The sequence below is a fragment of the Physella acuta genome, unplaced genomic scaffold (genome assembly GCF_028476545.2).
Source record: "Physella acuta isolate Inbredline_101_S28 unplaced genomic scaffold, ASM2847654v3 ptg000535l, whole genome shotgun sequence".
Classification (NCBI taxonomy): domain Eukaryota; kingdom Metazoa; phylum Mollusca; class Gastropoda; family Physidae; genus Physella; species Physella acuta.
Genome location: NW_026732054.1, coordinates 242,872 through 259,399, shown reverse-complemented (window position 1 = coordinate 259,399; position 16,528 = coordinate 242,872). Strand labels below are relative to the sequence as shown.

The following is a 16,528-nucleotide window of genomic DNA, read 5'->3' as shown; positions in this document are numbered from 1 at the left end:
TATTTTTCCATCAACATCATAAAACAGATGAGATTGTCTCAATGATTATTAACATCATGTACACAACAGTAAAGTGGCTTATAAAGTCACTGACAGACAAAATATTTGTACACAAACAACTCAGAAACCAAACTTTGCAAGACCCACTGTCTATCATACAACACTTTGTGAGGCCCACTGTCTATCATACAACACTTTGTGAGAACCACTGTCTATCATACAACACTTTGTGAGGCCCACTGTCTATCATACAACACTTTGTGAGACCCACTGTCTATCATACAACACTTTGTGAGGCCCACTGTCTATCATACAACACTTTGTGAGGCCCACTGTCTATCATACAACACTTTGTGAGGCCCACTGTCTATCATACAACACTTTGTTAGATCCACTGTCTATCATACAACACTTTTTGAGGCCCACTGTCTATCATACAACACTTTGTGAGACCCACTGTCATACAACACTTTGTGAGACCCACTGTCTATCATACAACACTTTGTGAGGCCCACTGTCTATCATACAACACTTTGTGTGGCCCACTGTCTATCATACAACACTTTGTGAGACCTACTGTCTATCATACAACACTTTGTGTGGCCCACTGTCTATCATACAACACTTTGTGAGACCCACTGTCATACAACACTTTGTGAGACCCACTGTCTATCATACAACACTTTGTGAGGCCCACTGTCTATCATACAACACTTTGTGTGGCCCACTGTCTATCATACAACACTTTGTGAGACCTACTGTCTATCATACAACACTTTGTGAGGCCCACTGTTTAATTTCTGTTGGACAACCTGGATACTTCTGTAGTGCATCAAGAATCTGACAATACAAAATATGTGTGTGAGGACATGACATATTTAACACTTTAAACTTTTACAGGCTGGGCATAAAGCAATTCTACTTCTTTAAGGCTAGTCTAAAAAGAGGACTTATACTAATAACAACAAAAGTTAAAAGCCTGTTTTAAGAGCAAATGCATTTTAATTTGATTTTAATTTCACTATTATATTGCTAGTAATTTTAAAAAGTCTTATAAACTTTTAACAACGTAAACAAAAATTATTATTTCTAGTTCTGCATCAAAATCTCGTAGATAAGCGTAATAAACATAATTCAGGCAAATACAGATGAGTCAGACTGTACCACAAAAATAAAATCTCTTCTGTAAAATAAAAAATACTTTGGAAATATGTCAATAAAAACCCACCTGAGAAGGATGAACCAATAGGTTCATCAGTTTATATTCCTTTAAAATCTGAAATCCTCCAGTATTTGCACCACCAGAGTGTGGCCGAATAAATTCCAACACTTGCAAATGTTCAAATGCCTGAAGCATAAAAACAATTCATATAAAAAATTTCTCTTAGAAAAATCCCAACTGAAAAAAAGGCTTTAATTTATGATTAGTTAAAAAAAAAAATCACCTAAGGTTTATTGAAATTAGTTGAGAAAAGGTATTTTATAATTGAGTAGAATGCAAAAAAATGATGATTGAACAAAAAAAATGTTTCCTTAGCTAAAGATTCATGAAGAAAGGGCATTGGCCAGTCTGCTAAAAAACAAATTTATGCAATAAAAATATTAAAGGGGAGTAAAGATTACCTTCATGACAACAGCTTTTTCATAAACTTGCATACCTGTTTTGCGTCGGGCAAACTTGAGGTATTCTAAAAAAAAAAAAAGGCAAAATTGTTGTTACTGAATAGCTAAAATTTTTATTGGATTATTACTAGCCATTAGTAGCATTTTTGTGGTCTAAAAATTGTTTCAATCATTAATGTATTACATAACTAACCACTGTAAACCATCTCAAAGTTGAATGGTTCCCCTTCATAAATCTCTGTTAGATGCTTCATAGCAATGATCAAGCATAGTTCAAGTGTAGAAATTCCTGGAAAATAAACAAAAAATTGTTTCACAAAAAAAAAATCACTTTACAAAATTTTTTTTATAGTAAATAAATTTGTGCTTAATGGCAGCAATAATGAGTGCAAAACAATGGTAGAGAGATACACCAATACATTCTTGTATTAAATTAATGTAATTAAAGGCAGCATTTGCAGCCACAGTGATCCAAAGGGCAAATGAAGTTTCTATGACTTCTGTAATGGCAGGCCAATGTGTGGTCAGCAATTACTTCACTTTTCCAGTTTTATAACCAGGTACCCATCATATTTTGTATGGTAGGTCTTATGTGGTCAGTAGTTACTTTACTTTTCCAGTTTTATAACCAGGTACCCATTACAGTTTGTATGGCAGGCCTTATGTGGTCAGCAGTTACTTTACTTTCCCAGATTTTAAAACCACATACCAGTTATTGTATTGGTAAGCATAAGGCTGTTATGTGGGCACGAGTCTAAGGAACAAACTCAAGCTTACAGTAACCATAAGATATACCACAATATACCATAATATATACAACAATCTAAACACTGTATTGAATTAACTTTAAGTTTTTATTATATTTCAAATCTGCAGCCATAGCTGAATGTACTGATGACAAAATGTGTTTAAATCTTCTTCTTCATTGTTCTTAATTTTTAGTGTTGGGAGGGATCGAGCCTTATCTGCCAGAGGGTTTGACTTTTTTTTTCGAATTTATCAACCATGACCTTTGCAGACTCGACCATGCTTCCATCACAATTTAGGTTTATGTGTCAACTGGTTATGCGCCATTGAGGCCATTGACTCCGATTTCAGCCTGCTTTTCTTTTTGGATTTGCTTCCATAGCCTTTGTCCAACCAAGAACAAACTACAAGGCAGCAGTTGTTTGATTTTGGAGTTGTCTCTCCTAGAAGAGTGGCTGTCCCCAGCTAACGAGCCTCATCTGCCCGAGGGTTTAAATAATTTTGACACCATTATGGTATTTTCATATAGCAAGTTTAAAAATAATTTCCATTCCATGTCTAGTTTCTAGTAAAAAAAAAAGAATGGGTTGCCTACCATGTAACATGGCAGATTTCGTGTCATTTGAGATCATCTTGAAGGAAGTAACAAAGTCACCTGCTGTGATGTTGGGGTGGGTGGGGCACACCTGGCAGATAGGGTAGGTCTGGGGATAAAAATAAAAACTTCACACGCAATTCAAACAAACACAGTGTTTAGGGGTTGAAATGTGGGGAAAGTAAAGAGAAAATAATTTTTTCACTACCAGTAACATTATCTAAGTAAAATAAAGCAAAATTAAAAAAAAATTCTACCAGTAACATTATCAGGCTCCGAACATCGTTTGATAAAGAAAACTGCCGTTGTAGGATATCTTTCACTGACACTTCGTCTAAAACAGTCTTTAAAAAACACAAAATAGTAAGAAACACAGAATTTATAATAAGAAACAAACTAACTTTTAAATTAAAAGATGTTTTCATGCTAATGATAGTTATATTTTAATAGTATTGAAAAAAAAAAAAATTATCCAAAATGTTTTCTTGTTAGGTCAATACAAAGTATCTACTTACGTTTATGTTTGTAGTCAAATTTTGGTCAATACAAAAAGTTTTTATTTATGTTTATGATTGTGTACAAATGTTTTGTCAATACAAAGTATCTACTTACGTTTATGTTTGTAGTCAAATTTAGGTCAATTATTTTTTATTTGTGTTTATGATTGTGTACCAATGTTTTGTCAATACAACATATCTCCTTACATTTATGTTTGTGTTCCAAGCCTCCATCAGCTCTGTAGAAGGGAAGTCAGCAGGTAAGTAAAGATAGGACTTGCACAACTCCCTGTACTCATGTAGGGTCAACTTGTTGAACAGGTGCAGCTGTCTGTGAGAAAACCTCGACTTGACCCTTTTCTCCAGTAGTTCTATTACATCCTAATTGATGGGTTCAGGTGGGAATGAAAGTAAAGGTAAACAAAAGAAGGTGAAAATAAAATAAAACTAGGTGTACATTGAAAATACAACATGAGCAGTGTATTGATTCATTCAGTAATGACTTGATTTTATAACAAGCATGGAGCCTAATAAATCACAGTCAAGGTAAACAACAAGAAACATATTCAGTGAAGAAATAACCAAACAGTCAATAGGATGAAACATGGCTCAACAGTCAATAGGATGAAACATGGCTCAACAGTCAATAGGATGAAACATGGCTCAACAGTCAATAGGATGAAACATGACTCAACAGTCAATAGGATGAAACATGGCTCAACAGGATGAAACATGGCTCAACAGGATGAAACATGGCTCAACAGGATGAAACATGGCTCAACAGTCAAAAGGATGAAATATGGCTTAATAGTCAATAGGATGAAATATGGCTCAATAGTCAATAGGATGAAATATGGCTCAATAGTCAATAAGATGAAACATGGCTCAATAGTCAACAGGATGAAACATTGCTCAACAGTCAATAGGATGAAACATGGCTCAACAGTCAATAGGATGAAACATGGCTCAACATAGGATGAAACATGGCTCAACAGTCAATAGGATGAAATATGGCTCAATAGTCAATAGGATGAAACATGGCTCAATAGTCAATAGGATGAAACATGGCTCAACAGTCAATAGGATGAAACATGGCTCAAGAGTCAATAGGATGAAACATGGCTCAAATAGTTAATAGAATGAAACATGACTCAACAGTAGGCACTCACCAACCTACAAGTTACTCCAATGACACAAATGGGGGCCTGTGCTGACTGAGCTACATCAAACAGGTTGTAGAGTAGTGTCTGGTTTTTGTGTTGGGCAAATAGGTCAAACTCCTCCAGGACAAAGAGAATGGGTTTACTGTCTTGATCACCTGTAAAATATTGTATTCAAAGTCTTTGTCATACTTCACCTGATACTGATTTAAGTAATTTCTAATAGAATTATTAACATGCATTTTTATAGTATTTAAAATAAACACAGAAATGGATCTTTTTGTTTTAAATGTAAATAAAGGAAAATGAAATTTAAAACAAATACATAATCAAAATATGTTTTGAATTAAAGAATTAAAAATATTTAAATTAATACTAAAAAAGCTTTATGACCACATGTAAATTTTCATTAAAAATGTTTAAATCTGTACCTTTTTTCAGGGCTTGCAAAAGAAATTGTAACGTTTCAGCAAAGGAACCCTTAAAAACATTCCAGTAATAAAGGGTAAATTAGTATAAACATGGGTGCATAAATAGAATCATGAACAAAGGGAGACAATTAAAATATATAAGAAAAACTCATTATATAAAAACTTATATAAAACATATTAAACTTATATAAAAAAAATCATTACACAAAAGTTTTTAAGCATAACAATGGAGAAATTAGATTCATTATAGAAAACCATGCAGAAAAATTATTTGTTGTTGTTGTTGAACCAACTTCTTTTAGTGTATATCAATTTTTTTTACAAATGTATTAGTATAGCATCTGGTTGAAATTTGTATATTTAGATAGAATACTAAGGAATGTCCGACAGAATGAAGCTAATTACTAAAGGTACTCACAAAGACTTTATCGCCAACAGAATTCTCTAGCTGAAGTTGGCGAGTGATTTCTCTCAGAGCTATTCGGTCATCTGTTTGTAAGAGGCCTAAAGAAAAAAATTCATTATCATGAAAGGTTTTTTTAAAGATTTGAAACAGATTTAAATGTTAAAAAACGAGTAAAAGAAATGTGAGATTAAAATTTATTTAGAAACTACCATTCAATTTGACTTGCAACATATTTTCTTTAATTCCCTTGTCCTGGCACAAATCAGATACAACATTGTTAATTAGCTGAAATAAAAAAATCAGAAACTACATTGTCAATTAATTACAAGTGCGAAATAAAATTAAAACTATTATTTTTAAATTATAAAGATTATTTATTATTACATAGTAAATATATTTTTTTATAATTATATTTAGTAACATGTAGGTCCAACTGTAAGAAAAATGAAATAGAATTAGCATGTATTTAGAGCCTTTTAGGTCGGCGTGGTCGAGTCGGTAAAGCTCATGGTTGCTAAACCGAAAAGACTCGAGTTCGAACCCTTGGGCAGATGAGGCTCGTTAGCTGGGGACAGCCACTCTTCTAGGAGAGACAACTCCAAAATTAAACAACTGCTGCCTTGTAGTTTGTTCTTGGTTGGACAAAGGCTATGGAAGCAAATCCAAAAAGAAAAGCAGGCTGAAATCGGAGTCAATGGCCTCAATGGCGCATAACCAGTTGACACGTAACGCTTAATTGTGTTGGAGGTGTGGTCGAGTCGGCAAAAGCTCATGGTTGATAAATTTGAACAAAGTCTCGAGTTCAAACCCACTGGCAGATAAATCTCGATCCCCTTCAACACTAATAATTAAGAACGAAGAAGAAGAAGAGCTTTTTAAAACATCGTTACATGTATAATTAACATTCATATTTAACATATTCTAATGATATTTATTCACCAGAAATAAATAAATGTGCACATTAAGCTACATTTTAAAAACATGAAAACCACACACCATAGATTTACCACAACTTCTTGGCCCAATAAGTAGCAATGAATTACTTTCACCAGTTGTTGCTGTTCTCTTTATTAGATCGTACAGCTGTCTAAAATAAGATTTAAAGATTACCCTTTGGTTGTATTTGATACAAAATTTAGTTAATAAATAGAGAACAATTAAAAGATGATTTTACACCAGTGAAGTTTTGTAACATTCAGCAACATTCACTTAACATTTGTTAACAGGTCTATATTTATGATTTCTGGATCTTTTCACTTGTTAAATTTAAATAACTTGCACTTTGTAGGTGAGAGCTGCAAGCACTAATTAAACCATTGGACAGACAAGTAACAATTACAAATCTCTAAAAATGAGTTACTGATATCTTCAATAAACTGTAAATATTTTGGCCTACTTAATAGACAGTAGTGGTTCAGACAAGTTTGTAAGCTGAATATAGATATTTGATAGAATAAACATATAAAACTGAGTTAAAACTCGTTTACAATAAATCTTACTTCCGTTCCCTTGAGTATCCTTTAATTTCTGGAGGTTGGTTTATCTGTGATATTCGTCTTCTCAGTATTTGCTGAATTAGTTCCAAGTTATCGCAGCTTGAAATCTGGTCTTTAGAAAACACATTTCTTCTGACAGATTTCTTGGGGGATAAAACTTTTCTAGGAGAAGATACTGATACATCTAGTTTTCGTTTGTATGGAGAAGTATTAGGAGAGGATGATGTCCCCTTTATTGTTTCTTTAATACTTTTGCTGGGGGAATTTAGTGTATCACTAGGACTCCGCAGTGAATAAGATGAAGCTCTAGAAGAGTGACCAGCTGCCAGTTTGGATGGTGTTAAATTAGATTTATTAGGACTTGAAAAACTGTTTGCAGATTTCACTGGAGACAACAACTTTCCTTTACAATCAGATGCTGTATGCTTTACCATTTTGAAGTACGATGTCTGGAGGATTAAATATTTAAAAATAAGTTAGCTAGTAAAACTTTTCAAATGTATAGGCCTATACTATAATTACTGTTTTATATTTAAGTTTGGAGGAAACCAATTAATATAGTAAAGAAGATGCTAGTTTTAAAAATACTGCAGAAAATATAACTTTGTTAATTTTCAAATGAAATAAGCTAAATAATACTTTTAGGCCAACATCTAACTTTTGATGAATACAATGCATCTAGTGTCAGAACAAATTCTAATAACTAATACTAATAACAATAAACACAAAACTATATATAGCTCATACTTGATCTAATTAATTAACTTAGAAGACCTAATGTGAAATAAATAGTTATTAAACAGTATTGCAGTGGAACACAGAAGTTTAAATTACTTGATTAGGAATGAATTATGAATTGTGTCACACTCCTTTACTAGCAGTAAAGAGACATTAGTGGCAAATGAATGTGTGAATTAATTATTACATACAGGCCTAATAATTTTATAAGCCTAGAACCAGCCTACTAATTTTTTAATGATGATACATTACATGTCAATACATGTCATTGTCATGTAGTGTAGACTATAATGATATGAAGTATATGTGAGACATGTATGAGTTGATTTTATTATTTATGTCTATCATTACAATTTACGGGAGAATGTTTATACCGGTGTCCGATAATGGAATCTTCTTTAAAAAAGGAGTGTTAGGTTACTGGTAGTAAACTAAATACACATATGGCTGGCTAATGTCAATGCCAACCCTGTCCCTAGTCCTACCATATGCCTAACCCTAATTTCTAACCATAAAATTAGTCGAGATTACAATACTACTAACAACCCAACACCCCTTTTTTTAAAGAAGATTATATTATCAGACACCTGTATACTGTATCTAGATTCTATACTATAGGCCCCTAATCATCCCAATTTACTTTTACATAATGATGAATTTATGATGACATGTTAGTTGTTACTATTTGTATTTTATAACTTTATAATAAGGCATGAAGCCTCTGTCTAAAACTCTAATGAATGACTCTACTAATGATAAATATTAAATACTGATTAATTATTTAATTAATGAATGAGTCAAAGACTTTAGTTAGTAACATAATTTTTAATTTAAACTTCAAACTGAATTTTTTAGTATTTTCAGATCTAGGGACTAGAATCTGGTAAAAACTAATTAATAGCCTATAGTATAGAAATAACCATTGATATGTTTAAAATATAATAAAGTATGTCTGTAGGCCTACAATATTTTAGTATTAGAGATAGATATAGATCTATAATCTAAATCTCAATTCAACAACAGGCCTCTAAGACAGGCTAAGAGACTAACGGAATGAGTAAATATATTGATGTTGATTCAACATAACAAAATTAGCGCGAGTGCTTGCCAGATTTATTTTGCAAGGATCATTTGTAAACCAAAACAAAATAGAATATTTAGAAGGTTTTTCGACGTTTATGTTAACCATTGTCCGATAATGCCACAAAAATGGAATATCATTAAAATGTTAGTGTTTGGTTAATTGTAGTAAAATAAATACTAGATCTAATATATAAACTGTAATAGTGACGTTAATCCAATGTCTAAACATTCTCCAAAAAATATAGTAACTAGTTTTATAAAATATAAATGTTTACTGAATAAAATGGCGATACAAAACTTTGGTGAAAATCTTTGACCCGGAAGCTAATACTAATGTAACTAATCAAAATAAACTAGATTCATAAAATAAATGAAAATATATAAATAAGTCTAGAATCTAGATCTAGATTCTAGAATCTAGATATCTAGGTCTCAATAGTTTTAAATTTTAATAGTGGCTTAAATTAGGTCTACCTAAATAAATAAGCTAGGTTTGCTAGACTAAATTAAATTTCACTTGACCGGATATTGATATTCAGATATCTTGATCAGGTAAACTTGAGTTGTAAACTTTGTAAACCTACCTAAAATATTAAAAATAAGTACCTAACAAGTTAACAACTACCTATCTTAAAAGATTATAAGTTTAAGTAGTACTAGATCTAGTCCTACTCGTCTACTACTACTACTATGTAGTATTACGAGTAATCTATCGTTTTAGGTACGTAAAATCGCCCGCGACTAGTAATGTGAAAAACAGGTGACTCCTTAAACTTTAATAGGCCTAACTATTTCACATTTTGAGGAGGATTTATAATTTATGTTTTGAAAAATACAAAAATGTTTCCGTTTCATTTAGTAGGGTTGTCGGTATCGGCCGAGATTGCGGTAAAAACATGACCCGAAATCACCCATTACTTTCTGATACCGGGCGCACTAGATTTGGTTTTGCATACTAATAAGTTTTTAATTTATGGTAATTAATTAAGTTTAAAAGGTCATTTCCTAATGTTAAATGAAAAGTAGAATGGTTTTCCCATTGTTTTGATAGCTTAGCGATCTGATTGCACGCTGTCTCTGCTTTGGTCTTCCCCCTGTATGAAGGCTAGTTTCAAATACGTTGGAATCACGATTTTTTAAAAGGTTATTCTAGATGAGAGAAGATTACTGAGCAGACATATCTTATGTATGTGGAAATGATATTTGTTTTTGGATATTTTGACTCGGACATTAAATATACTCGTTTAGAGGTAGTCACTGTATGTATGTAGGTCGTGTTGCCACCATTGTTATATTTTTTCATCCCGATCTTCCGGCCTTTAAGTTTGATCAACTAACAACAGCATTCTTATGGAATATGCAAACAAATTTCCTAATTGTTGTTTTCAAAATATATTTACATACACATCTTAAATTTTTCAGCTCTAGTTCTAGTTTTGCAGAATATGTTTTTCCTAAAATCCAATTTTGTCAGACTAGACTGACAAGAGTCAGACCTAGATCTAGGTTACCTGTCTGTTGCTATACACTAGCATTGTGCTAACTGTAATTTTAAGTATTCAAGTTCTACTAACCCTTCTATATAGTTATATGCTGAAAATCAGAATCCATACACAATTCACACATAAAAACATTGATCTGATAACTTCATTTCACTTATTACAAAATGGCTTATATGGACTCTACTTCACCTGCCCAAAAAAATAAGGCAGTTATAGACACATTACAGTGTTCAAGTCATTTACTTTAGATTTCTGATCATGGAGTTCCTTCATTCACTGTATTTATATAAAATATTGCTTTAGAAACATTTTCATATTTGCGCAGCAGTTTTATAAGAAAATGGCTTAAAGATTGACTCTACTTCACCTGCCCAAAATAATGAGGCAATTATATGCACATGACAGTGTTCAAGTCATTTACTTTAGATTTCTAACTTTGTAGTTCTTTCATTTGCTGTATTTATATAAAATATGGCTTTAGAAACATTTTCATATTTGCGCAGCACACAGTTTTTTGGGGTTATAGGAGGAAGCCAACACAAAAATATAACTTTTCTATTATTTTTATTCAACAGCATTTACAAGTTCTATATATCATTCTAGCTAAACTCTGCAAATATGAACAAAATACAACTGCAAGTAAAATAACTATGCTCAATTTATTCAGGTATACCATGACTTGTCACAATTGGCCAATGCAAAAACAAGGGGATTCCACCCCTCACAAAAAAATTCGTAAAAAAAAAACTATTTGAGCTAGACAGAAAATCTTTTTTGTTTTGTTTTCATATAGTTGAGCTCTACAAGAATATGTAATTTTTATTTTTATATGCTGATTAGTGTTTTTTTTTACCAAAATCCCTACATTTAGGTACCTATTTTTAAACAATTGATTTAAAAAGTTTTAAGTAATAAATGAAGACTGGCGATGTTTCCAACAGATAACAGCCATCTTGTTTATTTTTTTGTTATTGTAAACTTATAGCGCAAGAATCAGGGGAAGCCACTCTAACTTACAGATGGCCGCTTTTTATAAAGCAAATCCTGCTCGAAAACACTACTGTTTAAAGTTAATTTCTTGCCTATATTGATATATTTAGCCATTGATTTAGGTTTATTATTCATTTATCTATAATATTTGACACAAATATATCACTATATACTTCTATTAAAACCTTGACAATGAGATAACTTTTTCGTACATTACTAGCCGTGGGCAATTTTACGTACCTAAAACGATAGATTACCATTACTAGTTTTAGTTTAACTAGTTTTACTAGTAGTACCTAAACTACTACTAGTCTAGTTACCTAGTAGAGTACCTACCTACCTAACCTAACAATAACCGCCCTAATCAGACTAACCTCCTACCTACTTCCTTCCCCAAACCTAACCACTCGTCCAGTGTACTAGAGGGTGTATAGTTAGTATTTTTAGTATAGTGAAAGTAATCACAATTTTAATTTTAGGATTTTAAGTTTTTGGTAATTTATCGTTTAAGGTGCGTAAAATCGGCCAAGGCTAGTAATGTGCGAAACAGTTGCCTCATTGTTAAGGCTTTATTTAATAGAAGTATATTGTGATATATTTGTGTCAAATATTATAGATAACTGAATAACCAAAATCAATGGCTAAATACTAAATAAAAAGCGACCATCTGTAAGTTAGTTTTTACCAAAACAAAACTTATACAAGATGGCTGCTAAAGTAAATGAGCTTGGTTGCTGATGAAAACATCGCTTATCTATTTTTTTCTGAAAAGTTTTAATACATTTGTTTAAGAACAGGTACATAAATGAAACTTTGAAACAATTTTGTAACTTTCAAAACATAAATCCTCCTAAAATGTAAAATAATTACTAAAATTTAATGAGTCACCCTTATTTCACATTACTAGCCTCTGTAAATTTTACCTACCTAAAACGATCACTGATATTCTCGCTAAATCTAAAATTTTTTCAATTTAAACATGACCACTGAATAATAATAATAGACTGAATAATAATTAGTATTCATTTAGGATGATTTAAGATACTGATGACCGATAATAGGCTCTTCCAGAAATAGGTGTGTTAGGTTGTTAGTAGATTGTAATTTTTACTAGTTTTATGGTTAGGAGTTAGGGTTAGGACAGTTAGGTTATAAAAAATCCCCCCAAGTGTTTTTTTTGCCAAGGTAAAACATTTCTGTATCATTTGCACAAAAACATCTAGATGACTCCATGCCATGCATTATCTGATTTGATTTTGTAGCAATAGCAAAGAGCACCTTGAATATATATATATATATATATATATATATATATATATATATATATATATATATATATATATATATGTTACGGTCAAAGCCCGAAGTCGGCCAATGCTAGGATTGGCCGGCCAATCCGCGCATTGGCCAGCTCTCTTGGCCAAAGCCCGAAGAACTTAGCACTTAGATCGTATTTCGTACATTGGTCGGCCAATGCGCGCACTGGCCGGGACGTACTGGCCAAAGTCCGAAGCGCTTAAACTTGACAGCGTATTTTGTACATTGGCCGGCCAATGCGCGCACTGGCCGGGATGTCCTGGCCAATGTTCTATCTAGACTAAGTTGTGATCGCATTTTCATTATTCTGGGGGCGTTTTCATTGAGAGTAACGTATTGTTTAGCTCTTGTTTATATAGCATTCTATATGCAAGGCGACATGGATCAAAAGGGCCGTCAGACCATGAGACAGACATAGCAGATGGCTATATATATATATATATATATATATATATATATATATATATATATATATATATATATATATATATATATATATATATATCCATCCCCAAATTCTATTATTAGACTAATTTTCTTGAGTTCTTTTTCTCCTCTTCAATATATTAACAGTTGTTCAAAATAGAAAATGTTGAAACACTTCTTTAGCATCAGATTTACACTTAATGGGGACAAGGTTTGCTTTTCAGCAAGTCTATTGAAGGCTTAATGAATGGCAAACCTATCTGTAAAGTGACTAGAATTGCTTTGAATCCCAAATAATCTAAATTCTATATTGAGATTTTACACTACTTTAAATAATAATTATTATCACTTAAATTTATCAAGAAAATTATTAGTGTAAACTGGACTGATGTTGGACTATTAAGAATACATTTGTTAAATTTAGGGCCTAATCTGTAATTAAAATGAATAAATCTGTATGAAAAGAGATATTACGACTTTTAGTTACGTGGTTTTGTTCTGAAATATAAACATTTGAGATAATAAAAAAGATCTGGTGAAGAAGTACAGTCATCAATTGGGGCTTGGGGGATTAATAATTATTATTTTAGTTTCTGGAATTAAACACTTCATAGAAAATGCTTGAAGCTAGTTAATTAATTAATTAATTAATTACTCCAGACTGTAAGCAACAGCTGGAGGAAAGGCTGCAACTTATTAATAATTAGAGAACTCCTGTAGAAAAAATTATGTTTTAAAAAGTTCTATAAAATAGTCATAGTAAGTGTTCAGTGTTACATTAAATGACATCATCAGATCTCCTATGAAGATGTTAATAGCCCTGAGCAGTGTGTCAGAGTGATGGATTATCTTAAGTTACTTTGGCACTTGGAGCTATAGTTTAACATGGTCATTTGTAATGTTTTGTTTACAAGTTTTGACCCATAAACAACCTCAGGGCTGACCTTTACCCTCCATACTGAATCATTTAAAACAAAAATTTGCTTTAATTTGTAATGATAAGAGTTTTATTCCTTGATTTAATTAATTATTGTTACTATATAATGATTAGGTTTAATTTATTATGTAGTTCACTAAGTAGCAAACTTTTAACATCAGTTAAATAATGGATTAGATTAGATGTATTCTTACAATAAAAACTTTTTGTATTCTAGCTTATATTGCTATTAAATTATTTCTTTTTTTAAGTGTTAAAATTTGATGCTGTAAAATATCTTTTAAACAAAATTCATCTAATCTAGTTTCTGACTTTTTAAATTCACTTAAAAAAGTATGGACAAAAAAAAAAATCACTAAAAAGCTTTTGGACTTAAAACAAACACTCACTTTATTACTGATTTTTGCCATTAATAAATGTTTTGTTTTCAGTGATGTTGCAATATGGTGATGTTGAGGAAGTGTAGATAAATTCTGGCCCCCCTCCCCATTGTGTAGCTGTTTGTCGCCAGCTAAGAGTGGCAAGCATGGACCAAGAAGTGGAGGAGGTCTCCTTCCTGCCAGGTTGGTGCACTGGATGTAGTCTTTGTTAGGTGTTTATGTTAACCTTCCCAGTTGATGCATTATTTGTAAGATGGTTTTATTTGTCTTTACATTTGGTGTAGTATTTGATTAGGTTTTATGGTTGCACCAGTATTTTTAGGTTTTTCTGTTAACCTTCCCATTATTTGTAAGATGTTTTTATTAGGCTCTACAGCTGGTGCATTATTTGTAAGATGTTTTTATTAGGTTTTATGGTTGCAGCAGTATTTGTAGGTTTTTCTGTTAACCTTCCCTGTTAATGCATTATTTGTAAGATGTTTTTATTAGGCTCTGCATTTGGTGCCATATTTGTAAGACGTGGAGATGGGAGTGGTTGTGTAAGATGTGGAGATGGGAGTGGTTGTGGAGATGGGAGTGGATGTGGAGCTGGGAGTGGTTGTGTAAGATGTGGAGATGGGAGTGGTTGTGTAAGATGTGGAGATGGGAGTGGTTGTGTAAGATGTGGAGCTGGGAGTGGTTGTGTAAGATGTGGAGATGGGAGTGGTTGTGTAAGATGTGGAGATGGGAGTGGTTGTGTAAGATGTGGAGATGGGAGTGGTTGTGTAAGATGTGGAGCTGGGAGTGGTTGTGTAAGATGTGGAGATGGGAGTGGTTGTGTAAGATGTGGAGATGGGAGTGGTTGTGTAAGATGTGGAGCTGGGAGTGGTTGTGTAAGATGTGGAGATGGGAGTGGTTGTGTAAGATGTGGAGATGGGAGTGGTTGTGTAAGATGTGGAGATGGGAGTGGTTGTGTAAGATGTGGAGATGGGAGTGGTTGTGTAAGATGTGCTGCCTTGTAGTTTGTTCTTGGTTGGACAAAGGCTATGGAAGCAAATCCAAAAAGAAAAGCAGGCTGAAATCGGAGTCAATGGCCTCAATGGCGCATAACCAGTTGACACGTATCCTTAATTGTGATGGAGGCGTGGTCGAGTCGTCAAAAGTTCATGGTTGATAAATTTGAAAAATTCGAGTTCAAACCCTCTGGCAGATAAAGCTCGATCCCTTCCAACACTAAAAATTAAGAACGAAGAAGAAGATCCATGCAGTAGCCCAGAAGAAAGTTGTGTTTAATCATGTTCCTCAAATGTTTGATGATGAGGGTGAGCAGGTTTGTGGGGTATTTGAACTAAATTAGCTTCTTGAGAAAATAACTTTGTTGTGTTTATTGGTGTTCACTCTTGTTTCTTTAAGAAGATTTCGCTTTAAATTTTATCAATAGTTCAGACTGTACTGATGCTATTTAATGACTTCTCACCCTTAAATACACAACTTTTGGTATGTATTTCAGGGGTGAGGTTTATAAGTTCTATAGTGTCAACATTGTAGGATTTAGTATAGAAAATAGCTGCTGTCTGTCTTAGCTACTATCAAGCCATTAATATTTATTTTCAAGCTTGAGGTGTCCCCGGTAAGAGTAAAGGCAACGATAATAAAGTCGTTTTTACTTTCTTGTATATAGAGTATAGAGGGAGTATTGTAATCGTGCAAAAAATCGAAATTGAGATTTTTATAAATCTCGTTGTTTTACACTTTCCTGAGTCGGAAAATCTTAGTTTTTCTATTTTGTCTGTGTGTGTGTGTGCGCGTGTATGCACGCGTGCGTGTCTGTGTCGTGTGTCTGTCTGTGTGTCTGTCTGTCCATCTGTGTGTCTGCGAACACAATAACTTGAGTACCGTTACAGTTAGGTTGATGAAATGTCTTATATTAGTATCACATAATTTCCGGCGACCGGAAGTAAATAGTTACGCTATTTCCGATTTTAAAAAAACGCACATTAATTTATAAAGTACTAATATTCCGCACTATTATACACATATTGTTTGGCGTTCATTTAATGCACGATTTCTTCTACGAGATTCTATTCTGTTTTAAAAAGTTACGTTGTTTAATAATTGATTTAAAAAATCATGTCTATATTCCGAGTTGCTATTCCTTGCAGTGTAATAAAAGATAAAAATATTAACTATTTACATTTTGCAATACAAACATGCATTGAAT

The 16,528-nt window shown here is 32.7% G+C and overlaps 2 protein-coding genes across 5 annotated transcripts in view; one reads left to right on the top strand and one right to left on the bottom strand.

Moving 5' to 3' along the window:
- Positions 1-75: 75 nt before the first annotated feature.
- Positions 76-8,770, bottom strand: LOC131945826 (origin recognition complex subunit 4). 3 transcript variants are annotated; one of them, XM_059306436.1, is made up of 15 exons: positions 8,744-8,770; positions 6,959-7,404; positions 6,456-6,546; positions 5,669-5,744; positions 5,472-5,557; positions 5,054-5,102; positions 4,632-4,780; positions 3,670-3,843; positions 3,223-3,309; positions 2,966-3,074; positions 1,817-1,912; positions 1,624-1,688; positions 1,229-1,348; positions 760-840; positions 76-696 (listed from the first exon to the last, which is right to left on the bottom strand). In XM_059306436.1, exons 2-14 carry the CDS (start codon positions 7,387-7,389, stop codon positions 766-768), a joined length of 1,608 nt encoding a protein of 535 aa, XP_059162419.1. In that variant the 5' UTR covers positions 7,390-7,404; positions 8,744-8,770; the 3' UTR covers positions 76-696; positions 760-765. The 3 variants fall into 3 exon arrangements, with proteins under 3 accessions (XP_059162419.1, XP_059162417.1, XP_059162418.1); XM_059306434.1 differs by having other exon boundaries at positions 76-840; XM_059306435.1 differs by lacking the exon at positions 8,744-8,770 and adding an exon at positions 8,658-8,733 and having other exon boundaries at positions 76-840.
- A 5,594-nt stretch (positions 8,771-14,364) lies between these two features.
- Positions 14,365-16,528, top strand: part of LOC131945824 (puromycin-sensitive aminopeptidase-like protein) — a 37,872-nt gene continuing 35,708 nt past the window's right edge. The window contains exon 1 of one of the 2 annotated variants that reach the window (XM_059306431.1): positions 14,365-14,511. In XM_059306431.1, the coding sequence (XP_059162414.1) occupies positions 14,475-14,511 (37 nt within the window). In that variant the 5' untranslated portion in view covers positions 14,365-14,474. The remainder of the gene's footprint in view (positions 14,512-16,528) is intronic. The other variant, XM_059306425.1, reaches the window with a different exon arrangement.